Genomic DNA, 23,984 nt, shown 5'->3' with positions numbered 1-23,984 from the left:
GCTTCCACAACACCCTGACACGGCGTGAGACATCATGGTATGGTCATTACATGAATTGCCTTTCATACTGTACACATTGCCGGCCACGGCATCCACGGCTCCTTAAACCATCCATCCTTTGGCTGGATGCATCAATGCAGCTCATGTGCATAGTCAAACGCCACCGCCGATGTCCCCGCTCGTGGTGATAATGGTGTAGGAGGTGCCGCAGCCCGCCCTAGCCCTTGCCGTCTTGCGCCGGCGCTGCCGCCAATGCACCGCCACCCCCATACATGTTTAGGTATTGGATGCGCATTGCGCGCGCGTATGGCCGGTTGCCGGCACAACCCGTGCACTGAGGATTCAGGCCTGCCAGCGCTGGAGCGCTGGTCGTCCCTTCGGACGCGCCTGCTGTTGCCACTGCTAGCTGCGTTGTGCCGTGGTGCCCTTCCGTAATGGTGCCCTGCCGTTGCTGCTGTCACCACCGCTGCCCCTACCTGCTGTCCCTCGCTGCTGGTGATGCGATACCTGCTGCTAAGCCCAACGCACGCAGCGGCGCCATACGTACATCCGTGCACATGAAATGCCGCAAATGCGGCTGGTGCGTGTGCCTGCCGAGCTCCAGGCCGTCGATGAAGTGAAAGTAAGCCACCAACCAAGTAAGCCCACACGCACGTGATGAAGCGCCGCAACTCCTGCGCGTTGGCCGCTGTACGTTGGCGGACACGCACTTGCTCTCCAGCCACCATCTAGCACGCACTGCCGCTGTGACCTGCTGAACAGCAGTTGCGGGCGGCAGCGCACGACAGCTGCGGCAGTATGTTATTGCTGAAGCCGCTGATGACACAACTGCACACTACTGACACGCGCAGGACGGACTCATCACGGCATCCGTCCCGCCAACATCGTCGCCGCCCTCGCTCGCTACCGTATTGCGCCTGATTGCGCATTTCCGCACTTCTGCATTTCCGCACTTCATGGACAGGAAAAATGGTTTCCCCTCGCAGGGCGGGGAGCAGTGGGTTGAGCCCAAGCCACGTCTCCAGTCTGAGGCCACAAGCGTCTACCTCATTCCTCGGACATAGCTGGGGGCGGTTCGTACAGGCACCGCCCGCCTACAAAAGCACCGCCGCCAATCAATACAATCAATACAAAATACTCAAGTCCTTCTGTGGATCTGCCCTTGTCCCTTATTTGCAGGGCCTCTGTACTTGCTCCTGCGAGTTTCCCACTTTCAACACTCCGCTTCTACTCTTACAATCCCATCTCAGCATGGCCACTCCCTAACTGCAGCCCTCTTCCCAACCTCTGATTGCCTCCCCTCTCCACCTAACCGCACCAGCGCCCCACATCTGCTCTGCCTACCTCACAGCGGCTGCAGGTGCGGGTAATCCTCCAGCAGGTCCTCCCGACTGAACGTGTCGCCGGCCTGCTCCGGCGTCCACAGCACCTCCACCGCAAGCAGCTGACTCGCCCGCACGCCGCTCAGAGCCAGCAGCGCGCGCCGCACACCCTGCACGCCATCCAGGTGCGACACCCACCCCGACTCCTCAACGTCCTCGCCGCCCTCTCCCTCCAACCGACCGCCGCCACGCTTGCCTCCAAACCCACCGAACAGCCTGCTCAACCCTGAGCGCCCGCTGCCGCCGCTGCTGCCGCTGTCACCCTTTGCCGCCGCGGCATACCGGAGCCCCAGAAGGGCTGGCTCGGAGTCGGCGCTGTGTTTGTGGTCGGAAGAAGCCGAGGAGGAGGGCTGCGGGCGCGCCGCCAGGAGGATGGTCACCACTACCAATTCGTCATCAACGGCGACGCCTGGTCCGCTGCTGCTGCTACTGCTTCCCACGCCAGATGAGCGCTGCTTGCGGCCCTGCACGTTCGACAGCGTCTCCTCCCTGCATGTATGGACATGGGGCGTGGCAGGGCGCAGGTGCTGTTGAGCTACGGTCGTCACGGGCGCTACATTCCATGCCTTTTTATCTCGGAACGTGTGAGTCACCATCATTCCCATGCGCCCTGGCCTGTCCGGCCGCCGCCGCTGCCCGCCACACATACATACACACACGCCACGCACTTAAATCGGCTTCGCTCCGCCAGGCTCAGTCGGTCGAAGGCCGCCTCCGCCGCCGCCTCGCCCGCCGCCGCCGCCTCCTGCACGCCGCTGTAGGCAAACGCCTCGCTGTGCCGCAGCAGCAGCAGCGCAGTCTCTGTGGTGGGAGGGTGGTGTGCGGGGCGAAGACAGGGTGGGGCGGGTTCATGGTCGACAGTTGGCGCATTAAAACATGGTGTTTTCGCGGAATCCGCAACTGGGATCGCATGCCGAGCCGCATCAATTCAGCACAAGCAAGCGCCCAAGCCAGCAGATGCTAATTTGCATACACCCACCCTGCAGCAGCTTGTGAAGCCCACTGGCGCTGCGTGTGTCCACCGACTCAACCAGCTCGGCGATGTCGGCCTGCATGGGTGCGTCCAGGAAAACGGCACCGGCCTAGTCAGCACCGCGCGCTTGTCCGACGTCTTCAGCAACCACCACGCCTGCCATAATCGATGTGGGGTGCGCTATTGAAGAGGCAACCTCCCAACTCCCAAGGTCCGAACCGCAGTCTCCCATACATCCCGCAAGTCAACCCATCCCCTCATCATCCCCTCTCACGCCCCCGCCCGTATGACCCCCGGCCCCCTCCCCTACACTCACACACACGCCCCCCGCTCACGCCCACCTGCAGCTCCTCCCTCGCCGACGCCAGCACTGCCACCTGCACCCGGCACACGGCCACCGGCGCCCCCCGCGCCGCCAGGCCGTTGCTACTGCCGCTCCAGGTGCCGCTGCTACTGCCGCTTGAGGAGTCCGCTGACAGGCCGCGCAGGATCTCGCTAATGGCGCAGTAGCCGTTCAGCCCCAACAGTACGGCCATGATGAAGCCAATGCTGTCGTCCTCATCCTCCTCGTTGTAGGTCGTCGACCCGTAGTAGGCGGCCGACCTGATGACATACGTGGGGAGTGGGAGGCGCACGCCGCGCGAACGTCAGTGGCATGCTTTATGGGGCTGCCAGTTGCCGTGTGTGGTTTCGTCGGAGCCAGGTGTGCGGAGATAGATGCGGCTGCATTCGGGGCAGGCCAAGGAGTACGATAGACTGTAAACATGCACCTCGCGAATCGTTTTACAAGCAAGCACCCGCATTGGGTGGGGTGGGGGTTTGAACCCACCACACGTGTGAATCACGTGACACGCGTATGCCGAGCGTATGCCGCTCACTGCCGTAGTCGCTCACCGTGTGGCGGTTGACGTGGGCAGTGGATCCTGGACGTACGGATCGTACATGGGGCTGGGGGCCGGGTAGTACGGCATCGGCGTGACGCCGCCACCGTACACCGTGGTGATGTGGGTCGAGTAGCCGCCGCCACCGCCGCCACCTAAGGCTGCAGCGCCGCCGGCTGAGCTGGCAGCGGAGCGCGTGCCCCGGCTGCTGCTGCTACTGCCGCTGTAAGAGCGGCTGCTGCTACTGCCGCCAGAGCGGCTACTGCCGCTGAAGGACCGGCTGCTACTGCCGCTGCTGTGGCCGCCGGAGCTGCGGCCCCCCGCTCGGCCGCCAGTGCCCTTGGCGAGGGCGGCGCTGGGCGATGCCAGAACCTGTGTGGATAAGATGTGTGGCCCGAGGTAATGATAATGAGAGGCGCGTGCCGGCGTTGTAGTAGGCTTGCATGTTTGTAGCCTTCGATAACAGGCGTATGAGAAACGGCTTTGACGAACGGCGCGTGGACGTTATCGACCCCGCCAGGCTGCAGGGCCCTTCCCTTTGCCTTGACACGAACCCGGGCCGGCCCGATCCATGTTCGGATTCCCCCCTTCCACCACCGCCTCACCAGCGAGGCCACCACCAGCGCCAGCGCCGCGACGCGCCCCGCAGACGCCACCACGGACGTCAGCCACTGCCACCAGTCATGATGAGGCGGCGTTGACTCGTTGACCAGGGGGCCGCGGGGAAAGGAGCTGCTGGCAGCTGGGGCAGCGCTGGGCCCCGGCGGTGTTGCGAGCGCGCCGATTTGCAGAGTGCTTCCGGCCGCCCTTGGAGCCCATCGGGACTGCCTGTCAGAGGTGCTGCTGCATGACGAATAGCGATTGACTGTCGCGGGGCGCCGGGCAGGGCCACTCGCGATGGGCATCGTCAAGCCCGACTTGACTCCGAAGGGCCTCGTCGCGACATAAGGCTCAGTGCATAGCCTTAACCCGTTCAGATGTTGTTTCATGCTATGCTGAGCTAGCATATCGAAGGCTCGCCGTGCCAACAAAAAAAAGTCTCCGAAACTACGGACGCGCTCCCCGGACTTGTTCTCGTGGAATGCTGCGTGCTCTGCAATGATAATGCAGGGAGTCAAACACATAGATATGAAAGTACAGCAATCTCGGGCCTCCCGTCTCATTCTCGGGTGGGCCTCGCGTGCCAAACCCTTCCAACCTCAACCTCGACCCCGCAGAGCTATCCTAACTCGGATCAGGAGAGTCCGTTGCCGCAGACAAGTATCGCTACCCATTCAACCACATCGGAGTATCTCTATGAAGCCACTCCAAACTACTGCTGCTCACCCTCGTCGTCTTCCTCCTCCGCCTCATCAGCCGCCTCCGCCCCCACCAACGTCCCTTCTTCCTCCCCAGCCTCGTCTTCCGCCTCTGCACCAGCCTCTGCTGCTGCCCCGGCCTCCACCTTGCCCCCTGCCGCCTCTCCTGCGGCCTCCTCAGCCACTTCCTCTTTTCCCTTGCCCTGCCCTTGCTCCTCTCCACCCTCCACCTCTGCTTTCCCCACCTCGTCCTCACCATCCGCCTCCTCTGCCTCATCCGCCTCCGAGCCGGACTCCTCCTCCACCTCCTCCTCTGCCTCCTCCACCGCCACCGCCTCCTCCACCACCTCAGCCGCGGTCGGCGGGCACCACGGCACGTGCAGGGACGGGCGCGGAAGCCGCGAGCAGTGCGGTTGCGCCGCCTCGCCCGCCGCCACGACGTCCGCCGAGGGCGCCAGCAGCCGCGTCACCTGCGGGTGGCGGTGGCGTGGGGGATTAAATCCATGAATAATATTCAAGAACTGAAAGCGTAGCCAGGAACAGTAGTACAGGTTCTGGGGATGTGGAAACGGTGGCGGCGTCACAGGGGTCAAAAGCCAAGAAAGCCAGCAACTACCCCCGATCCCGCCCTCCCACAACCCAAAACCGTACGGCCACCGCACAGCCATCGTACGGCCATCATACAGCAATCGTACGGCCATCATGCCAGCACCACCTTCACCTCCTCCAGTCCGACCCCGCGACCCGGCACCCACCTGCAGCCGGTGGTGGTCGGGCGTACGGTAGGTGGTCTTGTACAGCGTGCGGCCCGCCGGCATCTGCTTACCCACACTGCTGTACACGGCCTCCTCGCCCAGCGCCGGCAGCGCCCGCACCAGCGCGCAGTTGTACGAGCCCTTCGCCTCCATGGCGCACGGCACCAGCAGGCAGGACCCCGCGTCGCGCGCCGCCCCCGCCGCCAAACCGGCCGCTGCAGAGGCCCCCGCCGCAAATGCCGCGGCTCCAGAGGCCGCCGTGGCGGCTGAGCTGGTGGCGGCGGCTGGGTCCGTGGCAGCACCTGTCGCGGCCGCTTGTGCGGCGGCGGCGGCGGTGGCGGCCAGTAGGGCACGGCGGCGGCCCCCGCCGCCGGCCGCGCTGCCAGCCACGCCCGCTAGCTGTGCTGCGGTGGCGAGGTGGGGCCGGTGGTGCTGCGGCCGCACGCCGCCACCCAGGCCGCCGCCGCCGCCGCTGCCGCCCATCAAGCCATGCCCGCCGCCGCCGCCGCCGCCGCCCAGGCCATGACCACCCGCGTGGGCGCCGCCGCCGCCGCCGTGCAGGCCGTGGCCACCAAAACCGCCCAACACGCCGCCGCCACCAGCGCCACCGCTGCGGCCTGCGCTGCTGTCACGCCGCCGTTTCCGCCGCCGGCTGCTCATGCCCTGCCCAGTGTCGCCAGCGCCGCCGCTGCCTGCTCCGCCGCCGCCGCCGGCGGCGCCCCAGACGTCCCTCCCGCCGCCGGCAGTGCCGGCAGCCCTTCCGAACGCGTCACCAGCAGCGCCGGTCGCGGCCAAGCCCTGCTGCGCCTGATTTGCCTGTGTCTGTGTTTGTGTCTGTGTCTGCTCCTGCACCGCCGGCGAAGGCAACACAGCCGTCGCGGCGTCCGCCGCACCTTCGCGGGTGGCGCCATCGCCTCCGGAGGCGTCAGCCGCCGCGGCAGATGCGTCCCCGGTTGCGGCAGTAGCAGCGGTCGCTCCAGGCGCCGTCTCGGCAGCAGTTGCACCGGCAGACGTGGCAGCACCAGCAGTCGTAGCAACGGCAGTAGCTGCACCAGCCCCAGCACCCGCAGCAGCGGTGGCAGAGGCGGCGTTGGCGCCCGCATTCAGCTGCGCGTCGACCGCATCCCAGCCCACCACCGCCTTGGGCAGCGGCTGCGGATCTCCCGCCTCCCCTTCCTCCTCCTCCTCCCCCTTGTCCCCTTCCTGTCCCTCGGCCCCTTCCTCTCCTTCCGCCTTCTGTCCGGCCGCTTCTTTACCCTCGCCGCCGTCGGGCTTCTTCGTCGGCAGCGTGAAGGGCGTGTCGCGCAGCCAGGGCGGCGGCATGTGCCAAGGCACGACGGGCGCGCAGATGGCGCCCGCCTCGGGGAGCCGCGACTCCGCCGCCAGCAGTACACTGCGTGCCGTACCGCGGTTGCCGTGCAAAAAGTGTGACAGGTCCGGCAGCGCCAACGACCAACGGGCGCGGCTGGCCAGGTCCGTCAGGTAGGCACTGCCCTGCAGCGCGGTGTCCGCCGCCGCAGCGCCGCGCGGCTCGGCCACGTTGGCGGCGGCGGCGGCGGCCGCCGCCGCCGCGGCCGCTTCCGGCGTGGCGGCGCCGCCGCACTCCAGCACCTCGACGCTGGTGTAGCCGTCGCCGCTGCTGCCGCTCCAGTCGCCGCCCCAACCGCTGCCCGTGTACGGCAGTAGCGCCGCCTCCGCCGCCTGCCGTACTGCCGTACGCGCCGCCTCGCCCGCCAGCGCGTCCACGCACAGCACCAGGTGCTGGATCCCCTCCGCGGCATGGTGCCGTACCCACAGCCGTACAGCCGCACGCAGCGACCCGTACGACGCCCGCTTCCCCTTCTCGGCGCCGCCATCCCCGTCGTCTCCGTCGTCAGCTGAGTCGTCCGAGCCTTTGGACGTTTGCGCGCTGGAAAGGCCGGCCGCCTCCATTGCGGCTTCGGCCGCCGCCTCCGCTGCCTGCGCGGCGGCCTGCGCGGCGTGTGCCGCCGCCGCCGCGGCACCGCTGTTGAGCAGGCGGCGCGCCGCCAGACCGCCGCCACTGCGACCGCCGCCGCCACGCTGCTGCTGCTGCTGCTGCTGCCGCTTCGAGCCGGGGCGGCCGCCACGCAGTAGCAAGCCCGCCACGTCTAGCAGGCGTCGCCTCCGCCGCTGTGCGGCTGTAGCAGCCGCAGCCACCGCCGTCTCAGCAGTCGCGGCGGCGGCTGCCGCCTTGTCAGTTGCAGAGGCGGCCGTGGTGTTTGCCTGCGCCGCCGCCCCCTGCTCTACCTGTGCCGTCGCAGCAGTCTGCGCCAGGCCAGCGGCAGCCGCGGCAGTAGCAGCTGCGGCGACATCTATGGCTTTGGCATTCGCGATTGTGGCAGTAGCAGCTGCCGAGGCAGCCCTGGAGGCTGCCTCCGCATCAGCATTGCCAGTGCCCGAGTCCACAGCATCGCGCTCCTCCTCCTCGGCCTCGTCATCGCCATCGCCGTCTTCATCCCCATCGGCCGCCTCCGCATCCCCCTCCTCGTCGTCTTCCTCCTCATCCGCTTCCTCGCCGTCGGCATCGCCATCTGCTGCCCCTTCTGCTGCATCCGCCGCCGCCTCCTCCTCCGCGGCCTCCTCCGTCGCCGCCTGGGCGGCTGCTGCGGCCGGCGGCACTGCCTCCGCCTCGGCCGCCTCCGCCGCTGCTGCGTCCTGCCCCGCCGCCGCTGCCGCACCAGCAGCGTTCTCATTCCCGTCAGCTGCTGCAGCCGCGCCCACAACGCCAGCGCCAGCAGCCGCACCAGCCTCAGTGCCTCCAGCCGCAGCCACAGCTGCAGTCCCAGCCTTAGCAGCAGCACCACCACCGCCACCACCAGCACCACCAGCAGCCGCAGCAGCAGCATCGGATCCAGACACTGGCTCCACCCCCTTGACGTCGCCCGCAGCCCCATCCTCCTCAGCCGCAAAGACGCCGCCGTACAAGTACCGCTCCTCCGCGTCGGTTGGCGGGAACACCCGTACGGCAACCACGGAGTGGTAGTACCGTACGGCAGGGTTTTCGTACGGCGCCAGGTGGCGATCCGCCGCCGCCAGTACGGCGCCCACCCGCCACTCCGCCGGCGCCGCCGCCTCGTTGGCAGCCTTGGCCGCCGCCGCTCCCTCCGCGACGCCTGCCCCGGCCCCGACCTCTGCATCCCGCACGGCTGAGTCCCCTCCTGCGCCTGTGCTCGCGCCACCAAAGCCCGGCACGGCTGACGCCCACTCCACGCGCCCCGTGTTGTCATCGGGCAACAGCTCGTACACCGAGTCGGTGAGGGAGTACCAGGCGCACACCGCCGCCAGCTCGGATCGAGACAGCCGCCCCGCGTCGGCCTTGCTGCTGCCCCCGCTGCTGCTGCTGCTGCTACTGCTCCCGCTGCTGCTACTGGCGCTTGCGCCGGCGAGGAGGCGCCGCCCTCCGGCGGCACCAGCAGCGCCTGCCTCCGCACCCGCACCCGCACCATCAGCAGCCCCAGAAGCAGTAGCAGTAGCAGTAGCAGCAGCCCGCAGCGCTGCGCAGTCAGCCGCCAGGCGCTTTCGCGCCACCGTCAGTCGCACGGCGGCGCTCATGGCGGGGCCCACGGCGGCGGCGGCGGGGCCGTGCGGCGACAGCTTGGCCAGCAGCGCAGCCTGCGCGCGCGTGTGTGTGTGTGTGTGTGTGTGTGTGTGTGTGTGTGTGTGTGTGTGTGTGTGTGTGTGTGTGTGTTAAAGAGCACAAGGAAAACATAGCGCAAAGACAGCGTATGCGATGCAGCAAAGCGACGGTATGTGTGTGTGTGTGTGTTTGTGTGTGTGCGGAAACACACAGGGACAAAGCCGCCTGCGTTCCCCCCACAGAGAACGTGGCCACACGCCAACCGCCACTAAACTAACCGCCACTATACCGCCAATCGAACAACTGCCAACCAACCAACCTGTGCCGCGCCGTACAGCGTGCCGTCGAGGTGGTTGAGCCGCGCAATGCGGGCCAGCAGGGTAGGGTTGTTCTGGGCCAACTGACTCATGCCGGGGCGGGCGGCCAGCGTCACGTTACCGTACCTGTGTGCGCGTGTCAGTGCGTGTGTGTTTTGGGCGGGAGGCGTGTTTGGTGTGGTAAATGAGCTGCCTGAGAGTATGACTGCCGTAGGCAGGCTCAGCTACGGTGTGAGCAGCGAGGACTTTGCGTTGGAAGGGAAACAGAAGGAGCTATGTATACGCGCAAGTGTTGCGACCAGAAGCGTGTCGAGGCCCCACAGGTTTTGACAGGCGGGGGACCGCGGCTGATCCCCGCGACGCAGCAGAGCAGCCTAGAGGTACCCCGAGTGTTCGGCATCGGTGCAGGTGCAGGTGCAGGTGCTGGTGCGGGTGCAGGTGCTGGTGTCGATGTCGCCGTATGCCCCCAACCTGGTGTGTCTTAGACTCGTCTATCCCCGCCGTCGTTCAACCTCTTCATCGCCTGCAGGTGCCTCCCCCGCCCCCGCCGAACACACACCTCTCGGTGTGGCCGGTGTTTGAGTTGACTGGCAAGTACACCATCTGCAAACATCATCACACAGACAATTTATGATAAAGATGTTACCCGTACGTGATATGACACGGCGCACAGGCGGGCACGTGGGCACACGACACCCGGACGCAAAGCTGCCGACAGGCCAAGTTGCCAGGCCGTACTCCGGATCCCACTCGGGTCCCTCTCTCTTTTGTTGTTGCTTTCTCATGGGCTGGTGTTCACAACCCCCGCCCCTGCCCCCCGAGTCCCCCCGAGCCCCCCCCCCCCGAGCCCACCTGGCTGAGCCGCCAGCCGCACTGCCCCGCCATCAGCGCCAGGCCGTAGTCCAGCAGCTCCACAGGCAGGAACACGGCTTTGGGGGGGGAGGGAGTTATGGGGGGGGTTATGGGGGGAGGAGATGTGGAGGCGTTGGGGGGGATGTGGAGGCGTGGGGGCAGGAGATATGGAGGCGTGGGGGTTGCGAGGTTGAAACAGTGGGCGAGGTGCGGGGGAACAGGAGGATGCGGGGGGAGGCGGTAAGGACGCAACAGATGGAGGGCAGGTAGACGGGCAGGGGCACAGGAGTGCTCAAGGACCCGAGGGCGAGCGGAAGATTCGCCGCCGCCGTGCCCCGAACACATCCCACACACACTACCATAAAAGCCACCCAAACCACCACGGTACCGTATACACAGATAGCTTACCGTCCGTGCGCATCTCGCTGGCCACAAACTCCAGCGCGCCCTCCTCGTTCTTCACACTGAACTCCCCCGCCATCCGGTTGGCGCCGCCGCCGCCCGTCACGTGTCCCGCCAGCGTCACCGGCGCGCCCTTGCGCCGCGCCTCGGGCTCCACGTAGTAGTAGAAGTCGGAGATGTAGCTGTAGGACGTGCGGTGCAGGGGTGGATGGGATTGGATGGGATTGGATAAGGTGGTGGGGTTTCCAATTGGGTGAAGTTGGTGCCGTGGTGTGGTGTTGGGATGGGGGAGAGGTTGTAACAGTGAAAGTCTGAATTGCAGCTGCAGATAGGTGGTGGGATGATGGGCATAGGAAATCCTGTAAAGGTGATGTCATTTTGTGTGGGTGGTGCGGTGTTGGGATGGGTTGTGATGGCAACAGTGGAAGTCAGGGGATGTAGCTGCGGGGGCAGGTGAGGTTGGGTTTTGGGGCTGCTGTGGTGTTGTGGCGAGGATGTGAGGCGGTAGGTGGGGATGCAATGGCGACGCTGGCGACACATGCATAGATTGGTGTGTAAGCTCCTTAAGCGGGCAGCCGGCATTGGCTGCCACCTCCGCACCTCGGGCATGCAGGCTCGAGCCCCGCGTCCATCCGCCCCCCGTGAATCACTCCCACTCCCGCGCGGCGCCCTGCCGCGCCCGGCCGTTTCGCGTGCCCCGTGTCTCTTACTGCAAATGGCGACAAGACAACCCCACCCCGTGCCCCCGTGCCCCCAGCCCGTCGCCCGTTGTTACGGACGCCCCCACACCCACCGGTCCGAGGGGTGGCGCAGCACGGTCACAAAGCCGTAGCTGCTGGTGCCCAGGGCCCGGCCGTAGAAGTTGCGGGTGGCCACGTGCCAGCTGGAGGCGTCGGAGAAGCTGCCGGGAAGGTGCAGGGGGTTACATTCATGATTAGCTATGGTTATTTAAGAAGGTGCGGGGGAAGGGGCAAACACGCATAGGGTTGGATTGGATAGGGTTGACAGAGGCTTGACGAAGAGAGGGTACAGCCGGTAGGAAGCGGATACAGAACCCAATCTCCGGCTGTCAAAAAACACCCTAATTCGCCACCACTCGCTACCACTCACCCACCCACCTGACCCCTGCCACCACCCACCGTATGTGTCTCAGCACCATGTCACTCCGGCCCAACAGGTGTTGCGCCTCCTTGTAGCCGACAGTCACATAGTGGCTCAGGCCCGTAGTGTACTGCGGGGTTGGGGGAAAGGGGGTTCGGGGGTTGAAGGTAGTTCATTCCAAACCCAAAATTAACGATTGCCAACCCAGAGCCGTGGGGAGCTGGGGGTTACATGCCCGAGCCCAACCAAATAGGGGGGGCAATGGCGAGAGTACCTATGATTACTGTAGACGGGTCAGGTGAGGGGGGCACAGTGGAACCGGCGGAGCCGAGATTGCCCGCCAGAGCTTCCTGATATGAGAGAGAGGGCTGGGGAAGGTGTAGCGGGCAACTCACCAAACACAACATGGAGCATCGCTTCAGGGTTGACGGCAAATAAACTGGGCGCGCTACGCCGGGTTGGACCCAGGAGCGTGTGCAAGCGCCCCAACGCATTGACGTTCCTAGGCGTGCTTCTGGTTTGCACGGCACGGGCGTTTTGGGCTGTATGCCATTAGCTTGACAACCCCACACCCAACCCCAATCCCACGTGTGCCCCCGCCCCACAACAACACACACACACATACACACAGAGACGCACACGCACACACACAAACACACGCACACGCACACACACAGTACGCACGCGCCCCACGCACCTGGGTCATGTTGCTGCTGACCGCAAGTCGAAACATCACACTTCCCAGGGTGGTGGAGCCGGTCTTGTGGGTCTGCGTATGTGTGCGCGCGGGGGAGGGCAGGGGGAGAGGATCACGGGAAAGGATGGACAATAGGATGACGGGAATGGCGCATGAAGATCTGAGTGGACGCGTACTTGCGATGCATGTGGATTTCTGCATCTGGGCGGCAGGCAGGGGACCGCGAGCGAGCTTTGCACGGTCAGTCCCGCACCGGTGCCCACAGGTTCCTGCCAGTGCCGCAAGCTGTCGGGAACCTAACTGCCCGACATACCGCCAATTTAACTTAGCGTGCAAATCGCCGCGATGCCTCGTGCCGTTACGCGCATACCTTATAGAATGCGACCTTCTTGCAGTGGAATCCCGGCAACAGCTGTGCGCCCGTGCTCCGGAATGGCGCAAGCGCCAGGAACAGGAACATAACCCCGCGGATGAAACGCTCCATTTTCTGTGGCTGCTTGTCTAACAACAAATGCAACAGGAAGGACTACAGGGGTCAGTGCGCCCTAGGACAAATTTGCGGAAGGAAGCCGCAGACGACGTGCTGCTGCTTGCAAGCATGTTTGCGGTGTGTAAGTGCAACAAATAAGAGCTGCGTAAACTTGTCGTGCCAGGAATTGGAGTAACTATTGGCGACCCCGCACGCAAAACCCTCGCCCCTCGGGCCCTGCTGTCCATCGCACACCCCCATCGCCCTTTGACCTTCACCCCCAACGCATTCCTGCGGACTGCGCCCACAGCTCGAACCATATTATGTGAGACATCTTGCCACGACAATAGTGGCAAGCCGTGACAATAACTAGGTTGGTTGAAAAGAAAGCCGGCTGTATTGCAGCCAGGTCGCAGGTTTTCTCACAGCTCTTCGTAAATGTGCTGAAATGCAAGCTATATCTAGGCGAAAAAGCCTTGTGAAGCGACAAGCAGGTTTGGGCACAGTAAGCTTGGGCATCGTCTCTGCAAGCAGACGCGCGACCACGAGGACTGTGACAAAGTTGGCAAGCAGTCAGCTCATACAGCAGTCGCCAACGGCTACACCAATGCCGCGCGTTAAGGCACTCGAGCTCTACGATGACCCGCACAGGTGGGTTGGTCGCGTGTGTGTCCCCGCCCTCCTCGCCTTGCCCCGCCTTTCTCTGCCTCGCATACTTTGTGCTACCTTGCTATTTGAAGCGAGTACTCGGCAAAGGTCAAGGTGGCTTTATACGCCAAGGGGCTGGTCTGGACGCCTGTGGCGGTGCCGTGCGGAAGCACGCGCTCCCCCGAGTTCCGTGCTGTGAATCCGCTGGGGAAGATTCCCGCGCTCTGGGTCACGTTTGAAAACGGACACAGAGAGGTGAGTATGCAGAGGTTGTGTGTTGCAGTCTCGCCATCTGGGTCGGGGCGGGGGATGGGCTTTTGCCTATGCGTGCAGCAGGCTGGGGCCGGAGGGGGGGATTGCGGATGGAGTACCGTACAACGTGCGGTACGTGGAATGCCAAGAGGGGTCGGGCACTCGGGCTGCTCTTGCCTGCCACCTGTGAGGTTGGATGGCTTCTGCATACGCTGCGTAGGCGCGCACCCAAACGCACGACAGGTCGGGTCGCGGTCCCTGGCTTCCTGGCCTGCAACGTGTCAGCATTGTGTAGTGGCACCAAAACACATGGCACCTACCCCTTCAATGTGGCCCCATTTCGCTGTTCTCCCCCGCTCCCCGGTGAAGTGCGTAGTAGTGAATTGCGCAACCGCTAGATGATCCACTTTGTTTAGTTATCATCGCGGCTCCGGACTCAACGAAGTATGTGGGGCCGCATGGACTTCAAGCCATGTAACATGCTCATGCTCCCCGCTCCCCGAACCCGCTCAGCTGCTGATCGAGAGCGAGGTGATTATGGAGTTCCTGGAAGACGCCTTCCCGGACGCGCCGCCGCTGCTGCCTCGCGAACCCCTCGCGCGGAGCAAGGTGAGAACGCAGCGGGCCAACGAACTTGTTATGGAGTGGAGGGGCCGGTCGGGCGGGAGGGGGTGGGGTTCACCATTGCAAGGTGCATAACACGAGACGTTAAGACGCAGCCCACGACAACTCGTACAGACACTATGTCCATCACCCGTGGGTGCTGATGGGATTGAAGGCGGCGTAGGCGGCGAGGCGGCGATGAGGCAAGGGGTTACCGCTTCCGTGCGAAACAGGAGATGCTCGCGGGCGAGCATTCGTTTTCCATTCCCATACCACCATAATCTGAGAAAAGATTCACTGCTGACGACTGGGCGGGGTACGTGAGCCCACAAGCTCACGTAGACTGATTTGTAGGGCTGCCTCATGGGGAGTGCACTTCCTCTGTAATTACGCCGCTGACTCGCCCCTGACGAAACGCCACCTACCGCCCTCTTCCGCCATTGCCCCCCAAAACCCTTGTGTTTCAATCACTCCGTCTTTCCCGGGCGAAAACAAACAGATCTACTCCCGTCCCCTCCATCTGTTCGACAGGCCCGGCTGGTGTCTCGCTTCCACGACCTCTACGTGGAGCCAGCGCTGAGGCGGCTCTACCCTCAGGTGGCGCCCAGTGCGAGGGACCCGCGGCTGGTGCAGGTGGGTGGGCCGTGGGCAGGACTCTCAACGTTTTGGGGACCAGCCGTGTCCTCTGATGCTGCAGGAACTACGGCGTATGGTCGACGCACACTCTGTAGAACCGGACTACCTTTCATTCATGCCTTGAGGAGGGAAGGGCACCTCTCCCCAGCCCGCAAGAATCTGCTAGCAACCTTGCGCTGCCGCCAACACTGCTACTGCTAAGTGCATTGCTCTCTAACCCTTTGCTCCATTTCTACCCCTGCCATAACACGGCCATACACAATAGGAGGCTGTAGCAACCTTCAAGGAGCGCCTGGCCGAGCTGGCGGCACTACTGCCGCCCGTGGCAGCTGCCGCCTCTCCTGCCGCCGCCGCCGGCGCGCCAGATGCTGCTGCCTCTGGCAGCAGCCAAGACAACATTCGCGGTAGCAGTAGCAGCAACGCCTTTGCGCTAGGGGCACTGCACCCGGGTGGCGGGCTGGGTCTGGGGGACTGTGCCTACCCCGCGCTGCTGCTTTATGCTGAGCTCATCTTGCCGGTGCTAGAGCCGCAGACGGGGCCGGAGCCAGGGCCGGGGCCTGGCTCCGCGGCTGGAACGGATGCAGGGCTGAGCTCGGGAGCAGCGTTGGGGTCAGGGTTGGTGGAAGCTGGTGAGGGGCTGGAGGGAGGGAGGAGCATGCGCGCTGTGTATGCGGCACACCCACGGCTGTGGGCGTGGCGGCAGGCGCTGTGGGGGCACGCGGCGGTGCGGGAGGTGTTCAAGGATCTGCGGCCGGCGGCGGAGGAGTGGGTGGCTATGAAGCTGAAGCAATAGGAAGGCGGCGGGGGGCGAACGGGTAGCTGCGTTGGGTTGAGGGAGTTGGTACGCCGGATCCCGAACGCGTGCAAGTAGCGGGTGGGGGATTGGGGCCCTCCGGCCACGTGCGCTGGCAGCGTTATGCAATGGAGGCGGCGGACGCGGCGCTTGATTGCCCAGAAGCAGCAGTGCATAATATTGGTACATGGCGCTGATGTCGATGGCGGTGGCGGCGGGGAGGCTAGGATGGCGGCGGGGCCGGGTGGTGGGCAAATCATGGTGATTGCCAGTTGAGCCGGAATGAAGTTGAGGTTTGATGGGCATGTCGCGGGTGCGGTTGAAAAGTGAGTTACGCGCAGAGGCACTGGGGTGGGAGGTGAGGGATAGACGCTGGGGTCGATGCGGACGCTGTGGCGTGCAAACCCTGTCGTGACAAACGCGGCGTCCTCGTGATGCGTACGCCATGTGCCGGTCGTGTGGGAGATGTCGTGTACCTTGAGTTGACACGAAGAAACGGGGTTGCGGGGTGTGTGTTGAGGCAACCAATTTATGTAAGCTGACTGCAGTGCGCATCGGCTGCAACGATGTGCGGTGCAAATATGCAACGGGGCAGTCCTTGACAGGCAGGAGTGCGTTGCGAGCCGCATGGGCCCAGTTGAATACGCCGCACCCTTGTGGATAGGAGCGGAGTGTGGGTCGGGAACCTGTTTGGGTTAGTTTGGAGCTAGCGACCTCATGTGTAGCAGTGTATGCAGGCGCGGTACAAAATGCAGTTTGCGGTTGTGGAGCTGGTGCCGTGTGTGTCAGTGTGTGATGTGCTCCATCGGACCTCACGTCCTGACGCCAGCAAGCCTGTGTTGTAGCTTCCTCCTCGAAGCCTGTGTTGTAGCTTTCTCCTTGAAGGCTGCGGCTTCAGGCGCTCACGGCGTGGCTTACACACAGCTCACGACATGGGCACGAGTGCCGCAACAAGGACAAGCTGTCAGCTGTACGCCACTGCATCGTCGCCAGCCTCGCCGCGGCACATGGGGGCGGGATCCATGCAGCGGCGCCCATACTTACCACGCTTGGCCGGCGCCAGTACATACTACCAGCACAGCTCGCCCGGTGCAGCCGCCGTTCAGCCCTTTAATCAGCCCGCCCCCAGCTAGGCAGCCACCCTGCTTCACTTGCTCGGCAGCTTTGGCCGGCATCGGTTACTGACATCCGCCACGCCGCTTCTTTCTTCTCCCGTTTCTTTCCGCTTGCCCACGCATATGCTCCATGGGCGCCCGCGGATGCCTGGCTCCGTTCCAGGTGGGTGCATTTTATGGGTTACGTGTTGTCGCGGCGAATGGCAGCAGCCTAGTTGCGAGCTGGAACACGTCCGCCCCTGCAAGCGGCAGCAGTCTCCACGACACTCGGACTCCGTTTGGCGTGCCGAATGCGGAGCAGCGTGGAGCGCGCACCGGTGTCTCGTCTCGAAGGTAACAAGTAACCGCATTGCCGCTGACACTAACTTCTTTCGTGATGTTTATTGCTAGCCTGGAGCTCGCGACGGCGTCCTGCATTCGCATTCACTAGCAAACACTTCGCTAAAAGGACGCCGGAGTGGCGCAGCTTGGCGCGCGGTTATCTCGTCAAAGGTAACGTAGCAGTTGCGGTCGCTGCTCATGCTCACGCTTTTCTTTTTGCTTGTGCTAGCTCACTGGCCTCGGCTCTACAACGTCATGTTCGCTTGTGCGTGTTGCGTTTTTTCAAGCATTTTCAATAAAAGGACATCGGCCATGGACAAGGAGCGCCGCACCCGCTGGTACGGCGGCACGGCAGCTACATATTGGCGATGCACACAGGGTGGAGCAGTGACAAGCCATGGGGCCCAGCACGGTGGGGGACACCAGCACGGACGCAGCAGAGTCGGTAAACTGTACTTCGCCTGACCGCCTGGGTTGCCGTATCCTATCGCACCAACTCGCAACGGATTCGTGACTGCCATCAGTGGCTGCAAAAAAATTGTAGGGGCTGGCTAAAGCGGTCTGACTGTGCATCAAGTTGCTAAAAAATGTTTCGCTGCTTCCCATACCCACGTGTCTGGGTTTCCTGCCGTGGAAGCAAGGATGCGATGGGACGTGGCACACCCAGCTGTTGTGCTCTAGGAAGACTGCGTCTCCGACCTAGCCGAGTCCCAATCCAAACTTAGCGGCGATGTACGCTTAGCCTTGGTTCTTCCGAGTTACAGGCGCATGCGTCCGCCGCGGGCACGGCGCAGCATTCACATGGCACCCGCCCCCGGCGGCAGCACCAGGCCCGCCGCCCGAGAGGCATCGACTCTTAATTTGCATCAAATGCACTAACGCAATAATCTCTGAAGTCTTCTCCACTCTCCCTCATCGCGACGCCCAGTGCCACGCCGCTACGTCCGGTGCCAAACCCACACCGACACAGCAACCGCCCGCTCAGAGCCCGAAACGTAACACGCCCGCGTGCCGGGTCGGCACACCCTGGCAAAGGAGCGCTGCGGGTGGGCGACACGGCCATTCGGCCCGCCGCCACGGGACGCGCTAGCGCCCCACACGCGCCCCTATGCACCAGACCGCGGCACGCTAAAAATTCCCCTGGGTACGCCACAGAAAAGGCGCCCGCGCGTAAGAGCGCGACGGCGCCCGGAACCAAAACTTCCTCCGTGGCGGCCAGGGTCCGGTGCGCACGGCCGGCAGACGCTGCCCCCAGGCCCTCCTGCTCTGCTCCCGCCCTTGTCATCTCCTCCACTCATCAGCAACAACGTACAAGCGACACGCCCAGCACTGCCTGGCGCCGCTGCTGCTGCCGCCGCAGCTCCACGCTCCGGCCTCCCGCCCCCGCGTCCACTGCTTCACCAGCAGCGAACGTGGCCGCCGCCGAAGCGGCCTGGCTGAGAGAGACAATCAACACGCGGGCCGCGGCTGTAGCAGCTGCGCCGTCAAAACGCGGCAGTAGCAGGAGCGGATTTACGCCCACCAGGGCTCCAGGCCGGTACGGAAGTCAGTCTCCGTCCAGGTGGAGAAGGTGACCAGGCCAGACTCAGCCACGTCGCAGTGGGCCAGGGCCAGCGACTGCAAAAGGAGGGATACGTAAACGAAGTTAGGATTGGGACGTTGACTGCGGACGCGATGGCTCCTGAGGAGACCCGGGCATACCAGTACCGACAATACTGGTCCCCGTACGCTTCACTGCAACCCCCCTCCAGCCCGTGTTGTTGTTGCAAGTACCCCTAGGCCCCGCGAGCTCCAGATTGCTGCTGCTGCTCACCAGGGGAGCGGGGCCACGGACCACCTTGCCCTCAGCGTTGTACTGAGAGCCGTGGCAAGGGCACTTGAACTTGTTCTCGGCCTGCGAGTGTCAAGCACACAAATGACTCAGGGCAGAGACATAATTACAGTTGACATCAACAATACGTCTAGTCCAGACTTTCAGGGTTCGCCGACCGCTCGCCGCAGTAAAGTTGGTTCATCGTTTGGCGCGACTCACCGCCACCCAAGGCACGACGCAGCCCAGGTGAGTGCACACGGCGTTCAGGCCGTACTTCTCGATGGTGCTGTCGGCGGTGACGATCAGGTAGGTGGGGTCACCCTGCAAGTAAAGAAAGCGAACCGCGTGAGAGGAATGGTCGACCTCGACTGTGCGCTCCCGCGGCACACTCAACTGCAGCTGAATTATACGTTCCTATTTTCCCACCTTCAGGCCCTGGGACAGCGAGCGGTCACCAGCCAGGTGGGTCTTCAGCCACTCCCCGGCCTTGATGTCGTTGCCCAGAGCGTCCTTAGCGGCCTGGCCACCGCCGCCACCGCCAGAGCTGTAAAGAGGAACAATGTAGACAGCTATGGGTCAGCTCGGCTGGGCTGATCACGCGGCCCGACGCGAGCGCGGCCATTCTGTGGTGCAAGCCGAATCCACATACGCTTGCCCCGACTTGAAGTCGACCGCTCTTTAATCCGCGAGAGGCGTTCCAGTCGCAAGCGAAGATGGTACACGTGCATACAATGCTGCGCTGCGCACCTGGGGGGCACGAAGAAGGCACCGTAGCCCAGAGCCAGGGTGGTGATGGGCAGACCAGCGCCACCAGCCAGGATCAGGTTCATGATGTTGCGCTTGTTCATGTCGGGCACCTCCGACGAGGCAGCGGCAGCGCGCACCACCGGCATAACGCGCGAGCGGCGAATGGCCGAAGCCTTGGCCGGGGCGGCCACACGGCGGGAGGACAGCATGGCCATTGTGCTATAAAATAGTGGAGCTCAGGTGTAAGAGCTAGTACAAGGCAACGGTATTAGTTTGTAGCGAGGGCCTTCACCGAGCGAGGCGACCGCGATGGGCCCACCGTACACAAATTTCGCGATAAGCTGGACGCGTTGACTCCTCCAACGTGCCGACCTGCGCATAGGTTTAATCAGAGGCAAGAGTGTTAACAGCATATGAAAGATTCAATTTAATTCGAGGCGATGGCAGGCAGGCGACGCGCAACCGCCCTCGGTCCGCGCGAGTACCCAGTGGCGAAATCGCGGACGCGGAGCACCAGCTGTGCAGGTCAAACTATGAAATGGAAGACCTTCGAAAACAATTTCCCTGCTCTAGGTTGGCGTGGCAACCTTGCGACCATCCACTCACGCTGGGATGGCACGGGCAGGGCTTGAGTGCTTGAGCGGTTGACTGAGTGTATGAAGCGCAACTGTGAGTGCTTGGAACTATATGTTGCACAAGAGTGACAGGGGAGCCCATCCGGGGCTTACGAAGGGTTCACGCGACGGACACAGTTCCGCGCCTCACACGCAGAGTCGACGCGGTACCGCCGGAACGGCGGGGGACCCTGTGGCTCCGCCGCGACGCCGTCGCCCTGCCGCGTCAGCACCACGCCAGGCCACTGCCCATGCATCAGCATACCATACTCAGTAGCGCGCACTCATCTTACTCTGGCGTAAATCTACTAGCAAAGGCGCAGAAAGGCGCGCCGTGTCCAATTCTTGGCTGTCTCTGGAGTTGCCAACCCTTGCTCTGCCACGTCACATCATTGATGCCGAGCTTGCACGTAAACCCGGTGCGGCGGTGCGGGCTACGGAGCCCTTGGATGGTATGTTACAGCTGTGAGCTGTGGCCTGTGGCTCTTCGTCTGACCCCCCAGACCAGGCCAAACACGTGGCGTACCCGTGACGTACCAATCCTTCAACTCTCCCAACCGGATCCGGACCAGCAACTCTCAATCAATGAGGAGAGATTTGCACCAATGCAAGCAGTCAGGGACCACCTCTGCGGGATATTGCCGTTCCATGCAATCGTGTTTGACGACTTCCAGGGGCTTGCTACCTGTCCTATGGAGAAGACCCCAACAGCCCCAATCCTCATTCCTCAAAGTTGCAACAGGGCATACCCCCCTCTCCAATCCTGCGCTCCGAACAACAATACCAATACGACAATGCAGTGAAGCTGCGAGCTCAAACTCCAAAAGCGACACCCTAATCCAATCAGTTTCATCCGATCAGATTGAATCCTTAAGCTTGTTATGTTCGTCCATCTTATGTTCTTTACGAACGCGCCAACAGCCGAACCAGCTTCAAACATTCAAACACGGCGAGGAGCTTTGCTTTGCTCCTGCTACAGGTGCTACTGCCGCTACCGTCTCTCACTTGCCCGCCTTGGCAGTAGCAGCCGCAGCTGCGGCCTTCTGCAGCCGCTCCGCTGCGTTCCAGTCGCCGCAGGCGGTGCGCACGCGCTGCACTGTGGCGGGCGCGATCAGGGGCACGAAGTCGGCGCTGCAGCCGCCAGCCGCGTCGGCACGTGCCGCCGCCGTGGCCCTCTGTAGTGGGTTTCGGAGGGAGGGCGAGGTGGGGAAAGGCGAGGTGGAGAGGGGGTAGCTCATTCCAACCCCAATAAAAATCATTGCCAACCCAGAACACCTAGAGCGCGGAGGAGAGGGATACACATTTTCCTTTTGTGTTTTGGGGGGTACATTCATGATTTTATGGAAAGGGAGGTTTTAATGCTGCCAGAGTGCAAGAGTGCTGCCACAGCAGGAATGCTCAAACGCCACTACGAAGGACCATGCGCCCGGGCGCCACAGCCCCAAACACACACCCATCCCCAAGCTACTCCAAGCTACAGCCAACCTCAGCACAAGCGCATGTCGACACGTTCTCCAGCCCGCCCGCCCGCCCCCCCTCACCTGCAGCGCCATGAGGACGGCTGTGGACAACAGCAGCGGCGGCTCGCCACACGCCTTGGAGCTGATGGGGCCCTGGGGTGGGGCGGTTGGGGTGGGGCGGTCGGGGGTGTGGAGATTGGGGGTGTGGAGATTGGGGGTGTGGAGATTGGAGGGTGGGAGATTGTGGGGTGGTTGGCAGGTGGCGATTGGGGGCGCGTGGGGCGCGGCGTGATGGTTGGGTTGGTTCGTTGGTTGGTGGATAGGTGGAGTCACGCCCCTGTCGCGTGTGTCGTTTGTATCCCCGCCCCATGCACACAGAATCCATGCCCCAATCAAACCCAGAGGCTTGAGCACCCTCCGGCCTCCTCCTTCCCCTGCCAGCCCCTCCCCCCCCCGTGCCCACCGCTTCCCCGCCCCGCAGCACTCAGCCCAACCCCGCCACGCCTTCCTCCCTCCCCCTCCCATAACTATTCTCCCCTGCAACTAGCGCCCCTGCCTGAGCTCCGCTAGTTTAGATGGTTGGGTTAGTTCGGGCTGGTGTTTACAACCCCTTCCTCCTCCCCCAAGCCCTGCCGCACCCACCGCCTGGCTCAGCGGTGCGTCGTCAAGCAGCGTCACGTTGAACTGCGCCGGCACACAGGCGGCGGCGGGCGGCTTGTAGTGCCAGGTGCTGTGGGGGGAGGGAGGGAGGGAGGGACGGAGGCGGCGGGGGGTAGCTCATTCCAGTCCCGAAACAAACCGGGGGTTACAGTCATGATATACTAAGGAAACGGTGGACGGTAGGCAACCTTGGGGGAACAGCAATCGTTCGGGGCCGGGTGAGCGGGCGCAAGAGGTGGCTGGGCAAACACGCCATGGGTGTACACCACGCACGCACGCACGCATGCACGCACGCACGCAGCAAGCACGCACGCACGCACGCACCCACCACACACATACACACACCACACGCTCTTCCGCACACGCCTGCGCGCACACCTGTTCTGCACCAGGGCTCCGGTGCCGCCGCCCGCCTCCTCCGCCGACTGGTCGTAGGAGGCGGCCTCGCTGAGCATCATGCCCAGACCCATCACGAACGCGCCCTCCACCTGCGATTTCAGTTTGCGATACCGTTACATCAACAGTTGTGATTTTGCGATACCGTTATATCAACAAGACTGCAAATTTGCGTTCAATGGCGCGCAGGACATAGCCAGAGGGCCATGCGACTTCGCTTCATCAATCAAAAGCGGAACCCCGCCCGCCGTCTTGCGAGGCCATGTCACAGCCGCTCAGCCAATTCGCACACACACCACTCCCACGCCCTTGCATGACGCTCCCCCTGACACCCCTCTGCTCGCTCGCACCTGTCCGATGTCGACTGCGGGGTTGACCGGCCGGCCCAGGTCAAACAGGATGTCGGCTCGGAGCACCCGCCGCTCACCTGTCAGCACGTCCAGCTGGGGGCGGGGGGAATTTGGGGGGGGAGGGGAGAGGGGAGGGTTGTAGATACCAGCCCAAACTAAACCAAACTAGGGGGAAGGGGTTACATTCATGATTGATAAAGATGAAGCGAGGGGGCGGGAGGAAAGGCAGGTGTGCGGAGACACGGGTGGGAGGGAGATGTGCTGGAGGATGGCAGGCAGGAGAAACTTGCTTTGCAGCGTGGTCGTCAGTATTACGGATGTGGGTGTCAATGCTTTGCTGGGCGTCGCGAGGTTGCCGCACTGCCCAACCTGAAATCATTGCCCCCCCCCCCCTCCCTCGCGCTCTATGGGCCGGCTGGGTCTTGCTTGAGTTGGTACCACCCATTGCCCTGCCGCCGCCGCGCAACCTAACACACAAACTCCTGCCCCGCCGCGCCAACCGCCGCCCCAACCGCCGCCCCGCCGCCTCACCTCCACCAGCGCGCCCGCCACGCCAATGACCGAGTAGTCGGTCTGTGTGGGCACCGCCGCCGCCTCGGCGCCAGAGGCCTCTGGTAGGTCGGCCTGGCCACCCCAGGCGAAAGCGCCCAGCTGGTTCTGTAAGGGTGCCGAAATGCAAATTCAAACACTATGGATTAGCCCAAGAAGTCAGGAATAATGTAGAAGACGGCAAGCTATCAATCAAACAAACGATCGTGCGGAGGTTATTCTGCAAGGACAGTTTCCAAAGAGCTCCCCCGTCCCAGGTGCTCACCGCCGGGCCCCAGCCGCCGCTCGTGGCCGCCACCAGC

The 23,984-nt window shown here is 63.6% G+C and overlaps 5 protein-coding genes across 6 annotated transcripts in view; 1 reads left to right on the top strand and 4 right to left on the bottom strand.

Moving 5' to 3' along the window:
• Window positions 1-34: 34 nt before the first annotated feature.
• CHLRE_11g467692v5 (uncharacterized protein) lies at window positions 35-4,337 on the bottom strand. The gene is made up of 6 exons (XM_043067446.1): window positions 3,842-4,337; window positions 3,250-3,608; window positions 2,697-2,958; window positions 2,362-2,431; window positions 2,051-2,183; window positions 35-1,871 (listed from the first exon to the last, which is right to left on the bottom strand). Exons 1-6 carry the CDS (start codon window positions 4,223-4,225, stop codon window positions 1,346-1,348), a joined length of 1,734 nt encoding a protein of 577 aa, XP_042919443.1. The 5' UTR covers window positions 4,226-4,337; the 3' UTR covers window positions 35-1,345.
• A 48-nt stretch (window positions 4,338-4,385) lies between these two features.
• On the bottom strand, window positions 4,386-12,897 carry CHLRE_11g467691v5 (uncharacterized protein). The gene is made up of 10 exons (XM_043067445.1): window positions 12,627-12,897; window positions 12,257-12,328; window positions 11,598-11,689; window positions 11,252-11,359; window positions 10,465-10,640; window positions 10,057-10,133; window positions 9,764-9,807; window positions 9,207-9,330; window positions 5,290-8,922; window positions 4,386-5,004 (listed from the first exon to the last, which is right to left on the bottom strand). Exons 1-10 carry the CDS (start codon window positions 12,738-12,740, stop codon window positions 4,549-4,551), a joined length of 4,896 nt encoding a protein of 1,631 aa, XP_042919442.1. The 5' UTR covers window positions 12,741-12,897; the 3' UTR covers window positions 4,386-4,548.
• A 160-nt stretch (window positions 12,898-13,057) lies between these two features.
• CHLRE_11g467690v5 (uncharacterized protein) lies at window positions 13,058-16,543 on the top strand. Its single transcript, XM_043067444.1, has 5 exons — window positions 13,058-13,376; window positions 13,466-13,628; window positions 14,139-14,234; window positions 14,760-14,861; window positions 15,130-16,543. Exons 1-5 carry the CDS (start codon window positions 13,333-13,335, stop codon window positions 15,655-15,657), a joined length of 933 nt encoding a protein of 310 aa, XP_042919441.1. The 5' UTR covers window positions 13,058-13,332; the 3' UTR covers window positions 15,658-16,543.
• Window positions 16,544-16,559: 16 nt separating this feature from the next.
• On the bottom strand, window positions 16,560-19,894 carry CHLRE_11g467689v5 (uncharacterized protein). Its single transcript, XM_043067443.1, has 5 exons — window positions 19,654-19,894; window positions 19,333-19,450; window positions 19,126-19,227; window positions 18,907-18,987; window positions 16,560-18,710 (listed from the first exon to the last, which is right to left on the bottom strand). The coding sequence occupies exons 1-5, from the start codon at window positions 19,866-19,868 to the stop codon at window positions 18,606-18,608; spliced, it is 621 nt and encodes a 206-aa protein (XP_042919440.1). The 5' UTR covers window positions 19,869-19,894; the 3' UTR covers window positions 16,560-18,605.
• Window positions 19,895-20,145: 251 nt separating this feature from the next.
• Window positions 20,146-23,984, bottom strand: part of CHLRE_11g467688v5 (uncharacterized protein) — a 14,902-nt gene continuing 11,063 nt past the window's right edge. For both annotated transcript variants that reach the window (XM_043067441.1, XM_043067442.1), the window contains exons 23-29: window positions 23,948-23,984; window positions 23,665-23,790; window positions 23,134-23,226; window positions 22,766-22,875; window positions 22,370-22,457; window positions 21,809-21,880; window positions 20,146-21,442 (exon numbers count right to left, since the gene is read on the bottom strand). The exon at window positions 23,948-23,984 is cut by the window's right edge and continues 2 nt beyond it. In XM_043067441.1, coding sequence (XP_042919438.1) covers window positions 21,269-21,442; window positions 21,809-21,880; window positions 22,370-22,457; window positions 22,766-22,875; window positions 23,134-23,226; window positions 23,665-23,790; window positions 23,948-23,984 — 700 coding nt within the window. In that variant the 3' untranslated portion in view covers window positions 20,146-21,268. The remainder of the gene's footprint in view (window positions 21,443-21,808; window positions 21,881-22,369; window positions 22,458-22,765; window positions 22,876-23,133; window positions 23,227-23,664; window positions 23,791-23,947) is intronic.

This window comes from Chlamydomonas reinhardtii, chromosome 11 (assembly GCF_000002595.2).
Source record: "Chlamydomonas reinhardtii strain CC-503 cw92 mt+ chromosome 11, whole genome shotgun sequence".
Taxonomy (NCBI): Eukaryota; Viridiplantae; Chlorophyta; class Chlorophyceae; order Chlamydomonadales; family Chlamydomonadaceae; genus Chlamydomonas; species Chlamydomonas reinhardtii.
Note: the sequence above shows the minus strand (reverse complement) of the source record. Positions and strands in the feature narration are given on the sequence as shown.